Here is a 17,691-nt window from a genome sequence, read left to right as displayed (position 1 = left end):
TGACCGCTTGGGAGGTGGGCACAATTTGTCTTTACCGGTTGTTCACTTGTGTGCGCACACCTTCCCCACCTTGCCCCTTTGGCTCCAGGATGTCCTCTTTTAATGCCCCTTTCCCCTTGCTGCCCAGAGTTGTGCCCACATCCGGCTCCCTAGCAGCATTTAACTGCAGCGTCCTGCATCCCTCCCACGACCAGGACCTCGAGGTCTTCCTGGCATGACCATTGGCAGATGGCAAATCTGTGCATTAATGATTATAATGCTGAGTTGTAGTCAACTCTTTGTAACTTTCAAAGGGCCTTTGCATGTGTTGAAACCTGAAATATTCTCACGGAGAGTCAGAAGGGCCTCCAAGGTCATCTTTAGCCTACAATGACCTGAAGCGCAGCATTCGGAAAAACAGAACTCAGCCCTCTCTTCTGACCCTGTGCAGCGTGTCCAGTGTAAAGAAGAGGATAGGGTGGCTGAGGATTATGGGGTTAACGGGGCCTTGCAGCTCTTGCCTGACTTGCTGGTGGGGCTGCTTCAGCCTCCGGGTCTGTGATGCCTGCAACAGGGGTATGTGGTTCCAGACTCAGGAGGAGAATTTTCCTCATAGTACAGTGCAGTTTGTTGTTGGTTCTAAGTCTCATCTTGACTTCTCCCTGCTGGATCCTTTCCTCTTTTCTCCACTCTTCCCACTTACACATTGTAATATCCTGTCATAACGTTTCTGAAAAAAAATGCAGTTTTTAAAATCGCCCTTTCAGCTTTACAGACCGAAACGTACTAGATGGATCCAATAAAGGCTTCGGAAACCTGATGGTGGCAGGTTTTGGAAGAGAGAAAGGAATACCAAATTCCTCTTCTGCTCCCTTAGGAGACATCATTTCTAGAATTTAAAAATATTAATACTTTATAAAAATACTTTCAACTGCCTGATAATAGGTAGCTGTTTTCCAAATCTTACTCCGTCCTGTCAGATTAGTTTTGAGAAGAAAGAATGTCAGATGTAGAGGTCCCTAGAAATATTATATTGTCATATGATAATTACTTTCTTAATAAATACCAAAATATAAGGATGGTGATCTAAAATTTCTTTAAAATGTCCTATTAAAAACAGAAAGATATTAGAAACAAAACCAAAAGTCTTAAAAGCGCTGTCATTTTTATTATTTATTTATTTTTAAAAGGTTTTATTTGTTTGAGAGAGAGAGAGATCACAAGCAGGGGGAGCAGAAGGCAGAGGGAGAAGCAGGCTTCCTGATGAGCAGGGAGCCAGATGAGCAGGGAGCTTAATCCCAGGACCCTGGGATCATGACCTGAGCTGAAGGCAGACGCTCAACCAACTGAGGCACCCAGATGCCCAACTTTGTCATTTTTAAATATTGAAATTGTGTAGCATGTGATAACATTTGGAGATGGGACGTTTATTCTGTTTCCTTCTAATTTCTGAAATTGGATCCTTCAGCTTTTCCTCTTTTCTGACCTAAATATTTAAGGCTTTAGGTTTTCCTCTGAGTTCTACTTAGCTTCATCACATCATTCTGATACATAGTATTTTCATTGCCATTTACATTTCTATTCTGATTCCTTCTCTACATGATATTTAGATGTGTCTTTAAATTTATAAACTTATTGGGATTCTACTTAATTCTTTATTAATTGGGATTCTATTTATGTTCTTATCATTGGCTTTAAGATAGCTGCCCTATAGTCAGGTGACCTGGGCTGTGTGATTCCACTTCTTTAAGATGGGCTATAAGCCTTTGTGGAATTATTTTACTTCCCATTTTAATCAAACTTCTGTAATTCAGAGCAAAGCAATTCTGATTCATAAACTTTAATATTTGTCCATTTTTCCTAAAGGGTGTTCCACTATTAAAGCTTTCAGGGGGTAGGGGGGCAGGACCGGTATTAGTTGTCAAGGTCATATCGGTTCTTTTCATTTATTGTCAGGATCCTGGAAGGAGGTTGATTGTGAGAGTATCCATTCATTATTTCCGTTTTTATTTTGAACAGGAGTATGCTGTCAACTGCCACGTCATCACCTGGGAGAGGATTATCAGCCATTTTGATATATTTGCGTTTGGACATTTCTGGGGCTGGGCCATGAAGGCCTTGTTGATCCGTAGTTATGGTCTCTGCTGGACAATCAGTATTACCTGGGAGCTAACCGAGGTAAGAAGGGGCTGGGATCATTGTTTACCTGTAGGAGGAAGGCAGTCTGTCCATTAACAGGCATAATAGTTCATCCTTTCTCTGCCTCTTGCTACAAACTGTGTTTAAACGATCCCCTAGGAATACTTTATACCTTTGGTGGGGGGCAGGGCACAAATTCCTCCTTAACTTAAAATGTGTCTCTTGCCTCACAATTCTTTTTTTTTTTTTTTTTAAAGATTTTATTTATTTGACAGAGAGAGATTACAAGTAGGCAGAGAGGCAGGCAGAGGAGAGAGGAGGAAGCAGGCTCCCTGCTGAGCAGAGAGCCCGATGCGGGACTCGATCCCAGGACCCTGAGATCATGACCTGAGCCGAAGGCAGCGGCTTAACCCACTGAGCCACCCAGGCGCCCTTGCCTCACAATTCTTAAAGAGAAACAAATAAAATGAAGCAAAAAAGAATGAAGTAAAACCCCCCAGTGAGACAAATACAAGGTAATTTGTGATAAATACAAGGTAAGGAGATCTACTTAGAAATAAATAGGTAGGTTACCCACCAGCGAGTTTCCAGTTTGAGATAAATAGAATTTCGGTGTTTGGGAATTATAGGAGCCTCCAGGATATTTTGTAGCTGAAAAAACGGTTCCTAATATAGTTCTGATATCTCAGTAGTCAGGTTTGTCTCATTTAATGAATGAGAGAGAGTCTTTTTTTTTTTTTTTTAAGATTTTATTTATTTGTTTGACAGCGAGAACACAGATGGGGTAGCAGCAGACAGAGGGTGGAGAAGGAGACTTCCCGCTGAGCAGAGAGCCCGATGTGGGGCTGGATCCCAGGACCCGGGACCATAACCTGAGCCAAAGGCAGATGCTTAACTGACTGAACCACCCAGGTGCTCCTGAAAGAGACATAGTCTTGAAAAACTATTAGGAAAATGAAATTTAGGGGATTTACTCATTTATCATTCAGCTATGATTTTATTCTTAGTTGATCACTCCTGGGGAGTAAAATTTGGCCATGTGTACAGTATCTTTCTGGATGCCAGCTGTTGTCTTGACCCTAACTTAGGGAAGCATGCCAGTCGCATCAGGCTTCTGTTAATGTGCTTCTTATAGCCGCAGAGGCTAGACATCTGAGTTCTCGGTATTGGCAGGATTGGTGTCCTTTGAGGGCTGTGAAGGAGAATCTGCTGCAGGCCTCTCAACTTCTAATGGCTTGCTGGCCATCTTTGGCATTTCTTGGCTTGTACATGCATCATCGTGATCTCTGCCTTCACCTCCAAGTGGGGCTTTCCCTGTTTCCATTCATGTGGCGTTCTTTTTGCAAGGACACCAATCACACTGGATTAGAAGCCCCCCCATTCCAGGATGACCTCATCTTTACTAATGACTTCTGCAGCAACTCTCTTTCCAAATTGAATTCATGTCATGAAGAATGAGGTTAGGGGCTCAACGTATGGGTTTTGAGGGGACACAATTCAACCCACAGTAGTACCCAGCCCTCTGTATGCATTATCCTAAATCGTTACCATAAACTGAAAAGGCAGTGTCTATACCTGGTAGACAGACAAAGGGACCAGAGCCTTGCCTCACGAGGTGAGCCAGGAGCGGACTCCAGCTGTGCTTGATTCCAGGTGCGCCGCCCACGTTCCTGCTCTCCCACCACGTTCCCCTCGGAATTCCAAGCATCTTCCTGACCTCTCCGCTGTGGGACCCTGGGCCAGGCTCTGGGTCGTTCTTGACCTGACTCCTTCTCCTCCCTCACACTACAGATGGCCCCATGCCTTCCTGCCCTGCTCCTCAGTGTCCTCTCCGCTCTCGTTAGCAGAGCTGCTTCGTCGAAGTCTTTCACGCCACTGCTCGACCTGTCTCTAACCTCCTGTCCTCTCCGGGATGAACCACTCCCCTCCTCCCTTCATTGTCTCCTCCCAAAGCGACCTTTTTCGCCTCTCGATCTGGTTATGTTCTTTTCCGACCAAAAACCCTTTAGTGGTTGTCCAAAATCCAAACTTCTGGACCAGCCTGTAAGGCCGGATATTAACCTGTGGCGGCCCACCTACCCCGGCTGCTGGAGACCCTCCCACGCTTCTGTCCGTATGGCAGCCATCTTTGCTTTCTTCATGTCAAAGATTCCATGTCTTTTCTACCTAAGAGCACAGCTGCTGGTTCTTCCCTCCTTTCCCAGCTCCCTGTGCTGTCTGTGCTCCACGTTTGTACACCTAGAAATGGAGCGCCTGGCCCTTCTTTGAAACACTCATTGTATTTTAGATGCTTATAGCGTCTCTTTGCTGCCAGGTGTTGGGCCTCGAGAGGGCAGGGCCCGTGTCTGCATAGTCCCAGGTCCCATGTCTCACAAGTGGTGGTTGCTTCCCAGATTCCTAGTGAGGGAATGAATGAAGTGAGTCCTCTCTAGCTCCTCCACTCAGGTCTGGACAGACGAGGGGACCAGAGCCCAGCACCTTGCTTCATTAGGTGAGCCCGGATTGGGTTCCGGATGTGTTCCACTCTGGATGGGCAGCCCTTGTTCCTTCTGTTTTCCTGTGTCCCCCTCCCTGAGCTCCAGTCTTTCCTCTGGACGGCCACCTCACCCCCAAGATATGGCACTTTCTAGGAAAGCTCTTGAGGACGAAGCCTGTCCTCCACATCCTGGTCCCCTGCGTAGTCTCATGTCAGCAAATATGTGTTACCGACTTCTGTTGACGTGTCTCTCTTCCCTGTCGAAAGGGACAGTTAGTGCTACCTCTCGTGGCTGGGAACCTGGGATCACACGTCAGGGGCTGTTCCTGGCTCGCCTCAGGGAGGGACACAGCCCGCTGCCTTTGTACGCAGCAGCTGCACTCTGTCTCCTCACCGGCTGGTATGCGGCAGACTCCTCGGATACTTGCACTGTTTACAGTCTCTGAAATGCTTCCATGAACAGTTTTACTTCATAGTGTTGATCATATTCCCCGAGAGGTTTGTAATTATGGGATTACCTCTTTCCAGAAATGCCCAGGTGCTGTCTTTGTCATCTCAGACCTTCTTAAAATGGGCCTTCACGCAGCAGGGTGGGCTGCTCTGGACACGGCGCGGACCCACTCTTTGTTTTGGACAAAACTATTTCCATAGGTGATTTCTCCCCCCACCTCCCCCATCCTGGTGTTCCCCCTTTGTGGAATGTCCTCAGTCTTCATCTCCTTCTCTAGAAACCAGTCATTCCTGTCCTTAACGGTCCCAGTCCAGTACGTCGTGCTCCGGGTGCCATCCATCAGGAGGAACCTCCCTTTTGTCCCCACCATGCTCCATTTATGTCGCCACGGAAACATTTGCTACAGCCTACCTTATTTTGTGGTTCTGGATAAGTGTCCGACGCCTGCTCTTGAGAGCAAGAATCTTGACTTCACTTTGCCTCCCCACTTGGCACATCAGAAACACTTAATAGGGTCATGATTGTGAATCGGTTATCAAAATGTTTCCCATTAAGCTTTTGGTTTCCTAAAAGATGTCATCAAAACCTGAACTTTCTACTTTTGCAGTTTCCTTGCTTCCTTACCTAAATATTTATGGGATATTTCTAAAATGTGCGGCTTGAACTCTCAAGTTGCAAATTTTGAGGATTCTGCCAGCACTCAGTTGGCAGGTACGAAGACTTTCCTCCTCCACCCTTCCTAGGTCCTTGTCTCGTTGTCCTTAGCCAAAGTCATTCGTCAGTAGTATTTTTTCTGGAGCAGTTACATTTCTTTAAAGCCTTATGTTTAAAAACAAACAAACAAACAAAAACCTGTTTGGTTCTTGATACTCATAGAGCGTCCACAGTGTAAAACACAAACCTGATCACAGATCTTGTTTTTATTTATTCTGTTCATACACTAGGAAAACCTGACTCATCAACAACCCTCCCTGACAGAATATGTTACTCCTAAGAAATCTCTCGTTCTGCAGTTTTGTTTTGTTTTGTTTTTTGTTTTAATTTTTAATTTTTTCAGCATAACAGTATTCATTATTTTTGCACCACACCCAGTGCTCCATGCAATCTGTGCCCTCTCCAATACCCACCACCTGGATCCCCCAACCTCCCACCCCCCCACCCCTTCAAAACCCTCAGATGCAGTTTTGTTTTTAAAACCGTGGCCTCTTGTGTTTCTCAGCTGTTCTTCATGCACCTGCTGCCCAATTTCGCCGAGTGCTGGTGGGATCAGGTCATCTTGGACATCCTGCTCTGCAACGGTGGCGGCATCTGGCTGGGCATGGTCGTTTGCCGCTTCCTAGAGATGAGGACCTACCACTGGGCCAGCTTCAAGTGAGTGGCCTTCTTTCTGGACGTGAGTCACAGGGTTTCACAATGCATCCTGCACCACGTGAGAAGCACACAACTTCAGGGTGGTCTTGGATGATAAGAAATTAATGACACATTAGTAATTGCAACTCACGAGTGATTATAGACCTCATTTCAGGCATTCATCCAGAAAATGCTGATTCGTTTATGATCTTCTCACATCCATTTTATTTTTATGCTTGTACCTCAGCCTGCATTCACCCTGCTGTCGCTGGGTCAGTTAGTCCCCCATTCCCCGGTTACCCATTCCGAGCGATCTTTTTGAGAACGTCACATTCATCCTGTCTTTCCTCTGTGATGTCTTCTCGTGGTCTTTAGGATGAAATGCACCAGGGGGGCTGGGCAGGTCTTCTTTTCTCCACACCCTCTGGGGCACCCAAGGTTCTGAGCCTGAGCACGTGTGCCTCTGGACTTGGGTTTGGCCCTTGTCCCCATGTGCCAGGGTCACGGGCCCTCTCCTTGCCTGCCTCAGCTCCCTCGATACCTCTCCAGGTGGTTGTCTCTGACTTTGATTCACATCGCACATCCCTCCTCTGTGCCTGGCCCACCTCCGTCATTGTCCTACTCCTCTGAACTCGCTCCTCAGTTTGATAGTCACAGGAACTGTGCCGCTGACAAGGAGGGAGAGAACCTCAGTAATGATCATGAAAGTGGTTGTTTTTACTGTGTTTACACCTTCATTTATTTATCAAACAAAACATGAGCATTTTCCCACATCATTAGTCTCCTAAACCATGATTTTAAGGGCTTCTTCCTATCCCAACCTATGAATAAATCATGAGGTATTTAACCTGTTCTCTTCTGTGGTCATTTAGTTTTCAGTTTCATGAAGAAAGCTAGAGGAGACGTTCTTGAACATACATCTGTATGTACATTTTTAATTTTTTTTCCTGTAAATAAATTTATTTACACCCTTTTATATTCTCACCCGTGTTCACTAATATATGTATGTGCCCATTTTAGTGTTCCTTTGAATTTTACCTTTAATCCTTTCTGAATGTTATCACACATAGAAATGTGTGATACTGAATTTCTTGGGTGCTGACTTGATAACACACTTTTTAATATAGTTAAGACCGTGTGTAGCAGAGCAAAAACCGTAGCTGTGCCAGATGTTGGTGTAAGCAAGCTTTCTAAGCAGTAGCCCATTTGAGCCTGACCTCAATCCTAGGGATTGAAACTACTTTTCCATTCCTTCTAGGGATGGCAGCAGTGAGAACTAGGTTTAGTATTTTGCCGAAGGACACACAGGTCGTCAGCCATGGAGTCCGAATTTACAACGGGCTCTTACTGCCATACACTTCCCCCTTTTCATATATTTATGCTTCCGATTCAACGTGAGAGTCATTTTGTCACTTGACCAAAACATAAGACCAACCCATAAGCGGAAATCCCACTAGTTATTTTTTATGTTACATCAAATATGTAAATGAATATAAAGTTGAATTAGCCTGTTTACAGACAATCCTGACTTACGGTGATGGTTTGACTTCATGATTTTTTGACTTTGCAATAGTGTGAAAGTGATACGCATTCAGTAGAAAATCATACTTAAGTTTTGAATTTAGATCTTTTCCCAGGCTAGGGATGGACGTAGGACCCTGTCCTGCGATGCTGGGCAGTGGCCGTGTAGCTCCTGGCCAGCCACGTGATCATGAATGTAAATGACCAGTATAGTCACAACCCCTCTGCCCCCAGACAGCCCTGGTTTTTCACTTTCAGTGCAGTATTTCCGTAAGTTACATGAGATACTCAACACTTCGTTATCAAAGAGGCTTTGTTAGAAGATTTTGCCCAACCCCCATAGATAACTGTAAGTGTTCAGAGTAAGTTTAAGGTGGGTTGAACTAAACTGTGATGTTTGGTGAGGTGTACTAAATGCATTGTCATTGTATGATATTTGCAATTTATGTCGGGACTATCAGGATGAGATCCCATCATAAATTGAGGAAGATCTGTGTTAAACATTCCAATACTTAATACCACTGTGTCACTCTCTTTATTCCCAGATTCCTCTTCCTCTTTCCATATAATTGGCTATTTTTTAAAAATATAGTTCCTTCATAATTTTTGTTTATTTTTGGAAAAATAATCTCTTATTTTTTTTGTTGTTGCTGTTGTGCCTCAAATCTTTTTGCTGTGAGATTTTCTTTCTCTTTCTTTTTTTTTTTTTTAGATTTTATTTATTTATTTGTCAGAGAGAGAGGGGGCACAACCAGGGGGAGCAGCAGGCAGAGGGAGAAGCAGGCTCCCCACTGAGCAGGGAGCTTAGTCCCAGGACCCTGAGGTCATGACCTGAGCTGAAGGCAGATGTTTAACCCACTGAGCCACTCAGGTGTCCCGAGATCTTCTCAATACATGCTTGTTGATGGGTTAGATGAATGAAGGAAGGAAAAAACCCTCCCCTTTTCCCCCATAAGAATAAAAGGCCTGACCTTTTCTTTCATGGGAGTATGACATTTTTAACTGAGTGATTTCTAGGATTAAAACTAAGGAAGGTTAAAAATCACTGTGTGTCATCCCCAAGTGTTCACTTATCTTAGATGAAGAAACAGCGTGGGTGACCTCAAAGTCTGCAGCATGTTCTCTCTTTGACTAAAATGCCCTGACTTGGGAGATGCACAGAGGGTGGGAGCATATCCTCGCCAGCACCCTCATTCTCCCTGGCTTGGTTCCAGGTGGTTGTCGGTGATGTCACAGGCTCTTTTGTCACACATTCACAAGGGAAGGCCTCTCCTGGCTCTGCAGTGACCTGACCTCTGCCCTGTGCCTGTCATCACTGAAATGCCCCGTCGAGCTTACAGCTCTCCACCCGTCGTATGAGTAGAGAGATCCTTGTGGGAAAGACGGTTCAACTAGAAAGGATTCTTTTTGTTCTGAGCATATGTGTAAAATTGTCAGTGCAGATTTTGTTTTTTGGGTTTTTTTTCCCTTGTCTTTTTGTTTTTTCTTCTTCCCCTTCTTTATCTCTCTGGATTTTCACTGGGGCCATTCTCTTCCTTACAGAGACATCCACACCACCACCGGGAAAATTAAAAGAGCTGTGCTCCAGTTCACTCCTGCTAGCTGGACCTACGTTCGATGGTTTGACCCCAAGTCATCTTTTCAGAGAGTGGCTGGAATATACCTTTTCATGATCATCTGGCAGGTATTTTTTCGGATGCCCAGACTTCGGCGGGGGTGGGGAGGGAAGGGGGTGGTGGGTACGAAAGCAAAATAAGAACCGCCCAGAAATTTAGAGTTAATGCTAGTTGACACTGCTTAGCAGCTGGCTGGTTCGGAAGATAGAAGATTCTGCAGCTGACATATAAAATAAACGGAACAGTGTTATCACGCCTAAGGTCTTACTTCCTGGAGAAGACATTTTCAAGTATCTTTCTTTGAATTGCAAATTAGAAACAGCTTAAAATTCCCCGAAAGAAGCTTTTGGTCAGCATCTGTCACCCACGGAGTTAGGCGTTGGATAGCTTTTCAGAGCGATCATTTTTCAGGACCAGAGGAACAAATGCGAAGGCTTTTTCTTATGCTCTAGGTTTAATGTTTGATTTTTAGAGTCATGCCTCAGCTGTTACCACTCTCCGTGATTTGTAGAGAGCTGAGAAAAGAAGCCCTCCACCATGGGTGGGGCGCTGGCGCTCTTTGGGGACCTGCGTCCTCCAGGAGGGTGCTGTCCTACGTGACTGAAGTGATTCAGACAGCTGAGGGTCTTGGAAAAGGATGACCAAACATCTCTGTCTTCTAGAGATAGCCTCTTGTGTTGATCCTCCCATCCCCAGGTTAATTATTTTACAACTTCGGGAGACTGGCTTTTGCCTGAAGAGTCTTTTGGAAGACTCTGTATTTTGAACACCTGCAAGGAATATGCCCCGCCTAAGAAAAAATAAGCGTGGGTTACCTTTAAGACTACGGTCCTGGCCCACACGTGGAAAATACTAATGTTCATCTCAATAAATGGATTTTCTCGAGAAACAGAAGTGTATGTGAATGTTTAAAATTGTCACCATAGTTTGGGGAATCCGTATGTGTAAAAATGGGAGTTTAAATGGATGGGGATTAAGTTTACCTCATGAGAGTAATATCTAAGACGGTATAGGTTTTCCTTTAATCCAAGAACTGAAGAGGAGCTTTGATTTGTCTGGGAGAGATAGCCAGCTGTGCTTCTAGAAGGGCCATGCTCCACGGAGCCCAGGTCTCCCGTGAGCATGAGCACCGAGCTGTGGCCAGCTTTCCACGTGTGGTGTTAACTAGTGGACCGTTTTTTAAATTTTATACCCTTGAAACCAATGCTATGGGAAAAGACACAATGTCTTACGTCACTGAAATGAACCTGGTGATCCGTGGGTTTTCCAAGTGGTGACCCTCCCTGATCTCCGCTCCTTGCTTAGTCTTGACGGGAAATGCAGGAGGCGGGCTTGGCAGGGAACACATTCCCGTGCTGCCTCATGTGATGAGCTGCCCTGGGATGCTAACCTCATGGAAGAGGACCATGGCCGACAGATGAAACCTTGAACCAGTTCCTCACACCCACCTTTAAGAGCTGCCTTTGGCCGAGGCACATGCTAGATGCGTTCCCAGTCACGTCTCATTCTCAAGTTTCTTTTGGCGATTAAATAGCTCACTTTGCTACAGTCCTACATCTCTTAGACCCGGCCTGGTTTCTGTAAGACTGCGTAAGTGTTCCATGGCAGATACTTGTCTTCATGATACTGCTGTTCTCAAAGCATCTCTCTCCTGACTCTTCCAGCACATCACTCGCATGACCCAAGTGACAGATAGCCGATGCCACCATGTACCCCTTCCCCGACCCCAGCACCTCTCCCGTAAACCCTGGTTGGTTGGTGTCAATATTGTACTGGCTGTTACTTAGTTTAAAAGTAGCAACTATTCCACTAGTGACTTCGAAGACACCCTGTATTTTCTGAAAATGCTTTGAGCATACTAATTATTTTTTTTTTAGAACATCTGTCATGAGGAATATATTATTATGACTAAGCATACAGTATCAGGTTGACTAATGCTTCCTTCTTTTTCAGCTAACTGAGTTGAATACCTTCTTCTTGAAACATATCTTTGTGTTCCAAGCCAGTCATCCATTAAGTTGGTGTAGAATTCTCTTTATTGGTGGCATCACGGCTCCCACAGTGAGGTAATTCTATACAAGCGTGACTGTCATTTGAGCACGTTAGCCTGCTGTGTATTCTCCTGTTCAGCATAAGGAAAGTCATGTAAATGAGCAGATTTTCCATGAAAATATTAAAGGAATATACATTTGGATCTGAAGAAAATGTTTTGCTCTCAGACCTCAGTCACATGAAGTGAGAACACCACACCCGCCATTATCTTCGAACCTTTTTAGCGTCCTCCACTGCTGTTTCTTTTCTAACCCCCTTGAAGATTTTTGAATTTAAAAAAAAAAAAAAGTTTTTTTCTAAAAGGAGGTGATCAAAAAATATGAAAGTCTTCATGGTTGATCAGAAGTTACTTTAGAATGATACTTTACTCGCTCTTTTAGAGCAGTTAATTTCCGTCTAGCAGTGTCCTTTCTGTCGTCCTCCAGGACAACTCAGATAAGCTTGCATGTTCATGCTGTTGTTTCCCCAATTCAGGTAGGGCCTCAGAGGTGAGGCATTCTTTGGAAACTGCCCCCCGTATAGACTGATCCCCGTGAATATCAGACAGACCTTGTTTCCTCTGTTTCATTCTTCCTACTTAGAGCTAATGGTATTTGGGTTTTACAGTTATCGTTGGAGCACTGGCATTGAGCAGTAAGAACACCAAAGAGATCTGTGCAGTCGATTCAAATATAAACTAAGCAGTTACAAGTGTTAGTTTTCCAGAAGCTGTGGGATAACTTAATTCCCCATTTTCAGTATGCATGCAAACTACACAAGCGGAGGGCCTCACTTGCCAAGAAGAGTGGGTGTTCTCTTCAGTCCAACAAACCTCCTTACTCTGTCCAGCACCTCTTCTGTTCCTCGTTAATTAGTACAAAAAGGAAGCAAATGCATATAGATATAGATACAGATTATATATAATCATTATAAACATTTAGTTAAATATTTTTGTTTTTTATTTACATATTTTGTATATTATTTAATTTATATATATTTAATATGAAAATATTTTATTTTTAAATACTTAAAAAATTATATATGCTATATATCTGTATAGATATTTATATATCTACATCTATATATAGTTCCCCCCAGATCCTGGATTGAGCAAACTAAGTAAGATACAACTGAGTCCTGCAGAATTAAGGGCCCAGAATTCCATCTCGGGCATTCATTGTGAACCGAATGAGAAACCAGCAGTTGGTAGGCAGGCGACGTTCTGACGTGTCACAGACCAGTGGCCCACTGAAGTACTTGTCTTGTAAATATGCTATTTTCCCTTTGTGGCTTGGAAACTCCATCTCTCATTTAAAATTTAATTTCATTTGAGGCTCACAATGATCTTCAAGAAAGATTAGCAGCAGCTCCTTCATAAAATTAGGAATAATCAACAAAGACAGTAAGTAAGGAAAAGAAATCTCTTATAAAAGAGAATCACAACCATATCTAATGGATTGTGAAATTTCAGTATCATTAAACAACTCAAAACAAAAACCAGAGACTAAATGTCCAGTATTTTGAGGGGTTTTTTTGAGAGGATAACGTTTTTGCCAAACCCTATGGATTTCTACATGATTCTTTTGTTGTTGTTGTTTAAAAATCAGCCACGTTTTCTATGCTTTTTATGAACCAGGGGCATTTCCTATGCAAGAAGACGCTATGACAAGCTGTTTGGCAAGATGGAGGTGTTCCTAGTGGGTCTTAACACAGCCACTCCAAGTAGCGAGTGCCAGGCCTTTAAAAGGAGAGGAAGCTAATAGGCTTCCAGATAAATCCTACATACAGACCACATCTCCCGTTTTCATACCTTTTGATTCGACTCTCTTGCTTTGAGAAAATGTTTGACTGAACATTCTTTTAATCTGGTAGTGGAAAGCACAGTCTAGGAGACTGGATGCCATTGGAGGGTAGAGTCACTAAACCGGTAAAGCATATCAGGTAATGAAGATGTAATGAGGCAGACCTGGATTCTTTATGACTAGAACTCTCCACTCAGGCCTCTGGGGTCAGGAGATGATAGTTCGTGGATGACCTCCAGGTGTCCACGAATCCCCTGAGGCTTAATGCAAAATTGTGTGTGTGTGTATGTTAATGTGCCTTTATCATAGGTTTCATTAAATCCTCAAAGGAGTCTGTGACCCCGAAAAAATGATGAGCTCCTGCTTCAGATGCTGCTTCTAAAGGGATAGATTGAGTTTTGAGGATAGTTATGAGGGTCTAAGCGTGTGCTGTCCTAAACAGCCACACCTGGAAATGTCACTTGTCTGTGTTAAAATGTGCTCTATGAGGAAAATACACACCTTATTTGGTAGACTTAGTGCAAAAATAATATAAAATACTTCATTATAGCCATTTTCCATACATTGGATTAAATAACATCTATTACTAGAACGAATGTTATCTATTCCTTTTTCTTTAACATGGCCGCTGAAAGATTTTAAATTACACTTGTAGCTTGTATTATATATCTACTGGACGGTCCTGGCCTAAGCCTTTCAACTCCATATCATTGCCTCTTTTTTTCGGATCTCATCAATAGCATTCAAAGTCGTTTGTATTCAGGGAACAGTGAGCCGCAGCCGGGGTCCCATTCTAGTTTCTGAGAGCCAAAAATGTGTGTGTGTCCAGCCTGGGTTACAATCAGCAACCTTTGTCCTAAAGAGTGCCAGAGGAGACAATTACTGACAGTGTACATGACCCTCTGGAATGACTTCCATGCAGAGAGACTCGAAGCGCCCATTCTGTCCCCGAATCAAAACCGCCTTCGAGAATAATTGGCCCTTTATGCCAGACCCTCTCTTCCTTCCGAACCCACACCGAACTCCTAACCTTTTACAGGAATGTTTCAGCAGGCACCGGCTTCCTATTCCCTTGACTAGAGGTAGACCAGGCAGCTAGAGTATGTAGAACAAGGCAGAATATCTTTTATATTTACTGTGTCAAAGTGATTTAATTCTATACTGACCTCTTGGTCTTCCAGAAGCTCTCAATGAATTCCACCTTTGTTCTTTCAGGCAATACTATGCTTACCTCACCGACACACAGTGCAAACGTGTAGGAACACAGTGCTGGGTATTTGGGTGAGTAATCTCTGTGCATGTTTCAAAACTGAGCCTTTAAGTTTCCTTGGTTATTTCTTGACCCTGAATTAAGCGTCTCTTGGTACAATTTTCCTGTGGAGGCTTGACTGTTGTTTTTATAGGCCTTTTCATTTTTCAGCATTTCTCCTTTCTGATTTAAGTTTAGAATATTGTAGTTAACAATATTATAGAAAATAATCATAGAAAAGATGATAGACAAACTGCCTTTTAAGAAAAACAGGAAATCAAAAGATATTTTCTGCTAGAACTTGGGAGACATCATTCTTAACTATGGGGAACAAACTGAGGGTTTCTAGAGGGGAGGAGGTGGGGGGAAGGGGTAGCTGGGTGATGGGCATTAAGGAGGCACTTGTTTTAATGAGCACTGGGTGTTACATGCAGCTGATAAATCACTAAATTCTGTACCTGAAACTGATCCCACACCTTATGTTAATTAACTTGAAATTAAATAAAATCTTGAAAGAAAGAAAAGTGATTTGAATGAGACCCCAGGCTATCTAGTTTAGCCCCAGCAGTGTCAAATGCAAGATCATCTTCAGTGTCTCAGGTAACCAGTTCTTTCGCATAGATATCACCAACAGTTTATCCTTCCACTTAGCGGCTGAGGTTCCGAAGACACCTGGCAAACCCGTGTGTGCAGTTCTGTCCCAGAGGCAGCTTAGATCCAAGACCTAGGTTCTAAAGTGAGTGTGGCGGCATAAAAAATATTCAATGAATACCCATAGTAGGGAAGAAATTACTACTTTCAACAGATTTTTAAACAGAGTTAACTTTCTTTTTCCCAGTTAAAAAGACAATACATATGTATAGATAAAAAAGTGGCAAAAGAAGAAGCTAAAGATGATCTAGAAAAGTCATCGGACCAAGATAATTGTGGTTAACATTTCTGTTACTCCTTCTGAACATTTTTCTGTGTCTGTGTCTGTGTGTGTGCGCGCGCGCGCGCACACACGCACTCGCACATGCGTGTGTCCAGCTATCCTTTCAGAGTCTGAGGGGTTACTCAAGTTAGCTGTAGGCAGGCTTTTCCTCCCTCCTAGAGCACAAAGGCTCGTTGTCCTTGTATCTCGTACATTCTGTGATATAAACTGATTTTCCTACCCTAAGAGTAGCTTACTGGGTGATAACATGGATTAGCTTTCCACCATTGAGTGACATGACAGGAGAGAGAACTACCATCCACTGAGCAGAGGCCATGTGAGGGCACATTTGTTGAGTCGTGTAAAAGAGGGACGTGGGCTCTCCTCCTCCCTGGCCTGCCCCAAGAGGACAAGAAGCATTGGTTTTGCATCTCCTTGTCCACAGAGCTCCTCCACCACTTACGGGAACCTTCCATCCACATGCGGTTTTCTCTTTGTATTTGCAAGTCCTTGCCAGAGTCTTCACTCTGCTGCTAGTGAACGTATTTTCCACACAACCGTCCCTGTTTACCTGTTGAGGGAAAGACGATGCTGCTCTGAGAGAGAGGTAGTGTTACGGCAAAGTTGGTTTCTCATCGGGCAACCAAAAGATACAATCCCAGTGGTGAGAGAAAAGGCAAAATCAGCAGGGCCTGAGTGACAGAAAACAACTGCTACAGAAAGTCGCATCTTGTTGACGGGGACCAAATAAAATGAAGCAAAATGGCAAAGGAGCGCTCCTGGGGCTTATTTACTATGCTTCTTGAAAATGGAGAGCTTCCAGAAGGGTGGTGTCAGGACTCAGGAATCTTGAGAACTAGTGGGCCATGCTGACAATAGCACAGGGCTCTCCAGCAATCACACACAGCCATCCACCTGGGCGTGTGGACACTGGCAAGGGCCACCTCCCATCAGCTGGCAAAGGAGAAACAGCAGGGCCCGAGCCTTGTGTCTTCTCTCTGCAGCTTTGCCCCTCGGAGGCCATCATCCCTCCTCTTCTGCCCCATCCCTCCTCCTGTCTCCTGCTGCCCTCATGTGTTTTTCCATCCCCCATCACAACAGCAAATGTTGGGCCGCCTGAGTGGCTCCGTCCGTTAAGCATCTGACTCTTAATTTCAGTTCAGGTCATGATCTCGGAGTTGTGAGCTCCAGCCCTGCATCTGGCTCAGCACTGATTATGGAGCCACCTTGAGGATTCTCTCTCCGCCCCCTCTAACCCCTCCTCTCGCTCCCTCACGCTCTGTCTCTCTCACAAAAACAAAAACAAAACAGCAAGTGTTTAAATGTCTCATTTCTTTTAATAACTAGGGGCTGCTTTATAGCTTCCTTTTCACTAATTTTAGAGTCATTTCAGGCTTTAGCACAGCGCGAAGATGTGGGGGAACAAAGTAGGAGCACCCCGTATTATAGTGACAGTGGAATTTGGCTTTGGGGGAGGTGGGCAGAGGAGGGGAAGAGGCCAACAGGACCACCTGAGGTGTCATTCCCACCATTCCACAGTTTTTTCTCCTGAAGAGAGCACTTTTTTCTTCTGTAAATAGTATACCCAGAAAAAGTTTGTATTAGTTGCATTCTGATGTAACTAAATACAGACTTACAATGTGGTCTCCCACAGTCATGCCACAAATCTGAGCTTTTAAACCTTTTATACTCAAATACGCTGTGCCCAGCAGAGAGATAGGACTCCATCCGGCTCCGGAATGGGAACCCCACCAAGGGGAAAGTGGTAGTGTGAAAAAGCCAGCCCCTTCTCTCTTTAGAAAGTCCCATTACACCATTTCTCGCTCTGTGGGGGCATTAGGGCTAGACCGCTATGAACAGACTGCCCGTGTGCACTTTATACCATCCTTATCTTCGTCTTTCTCCCCACTCAGCCCTCATCATAACTGAGTTTCCAAATAAGAGAAAAGTAGCTGGATGTATAAAGAAAAGGTGTCTGATCACGAGGCCCTGAAGGAAGGTGTCCAACAAGCTTTGGCTGTTGGAGGCGTGAGCCTTGTCACTTTTCCTTCTGGAGAAAGTTCCAGGGTGGGGCCTTGGAGGGTTGAGTAAGAGTCTACAGGGCCCTGGGGGCTCCAGGACTCACTGTATACTCACAGCTTTCGTCTCACTGTCAGAACTGCCC

General features: G+C 44.2%; 1 protein-coding gene across 1 annotated transcript in view; it reads left to right on the top strand.

Moving 5' to 3' along the window:
- PTDSS1 (phosphatidylserine synthase 1) overlaps positions 1–17,691 on the top strand; it is a 62,697-nt gene that overhangs the window by 29,434 nt on the left and 15,572 nt on the right. Inside the window, exons 5-9 of the mRNA XM_059165977.1 lie at positions 1,999–2,157; positions 6,265–6,416; positions 9,459–9,600; positions 11,486–11,598; positions 14,581–14,646. Of these exons, the coding sequence (XP_059021960.1) occupies positions 1,999–2,157; positions 6,265–6,416; positions 9,459–9,600; positions 11,486–11,598; positions 14,581–14,646 (632 nt within the window). The remainder of the gene's footprint in view (positions 1–1,998; positions 2,158–6,264; positions 6,417–9,458; positions 9,601–11,485; positions 11,599–14,580; positions 14,647–17,691) is intronic.

Source organism: Mustela lutreola, chromosome 3, assembly GCF_030435805.1.
Source record: "Mustela lutreola isolate mMusLut2 chromosome 3, mMusLut2.pri, whole genome shotgun sequence".
NCBI lineage: Eukaryota > Metazoa > Chordata > Mammalia > Carnivora > Mustelidae > Mustela > Mustela lutreola.
The sequence above is the reverse complement of the archived record's forward strand: the minus strand, read 5'-3'. Positions and strand labels throughout refer to the sequence as shown.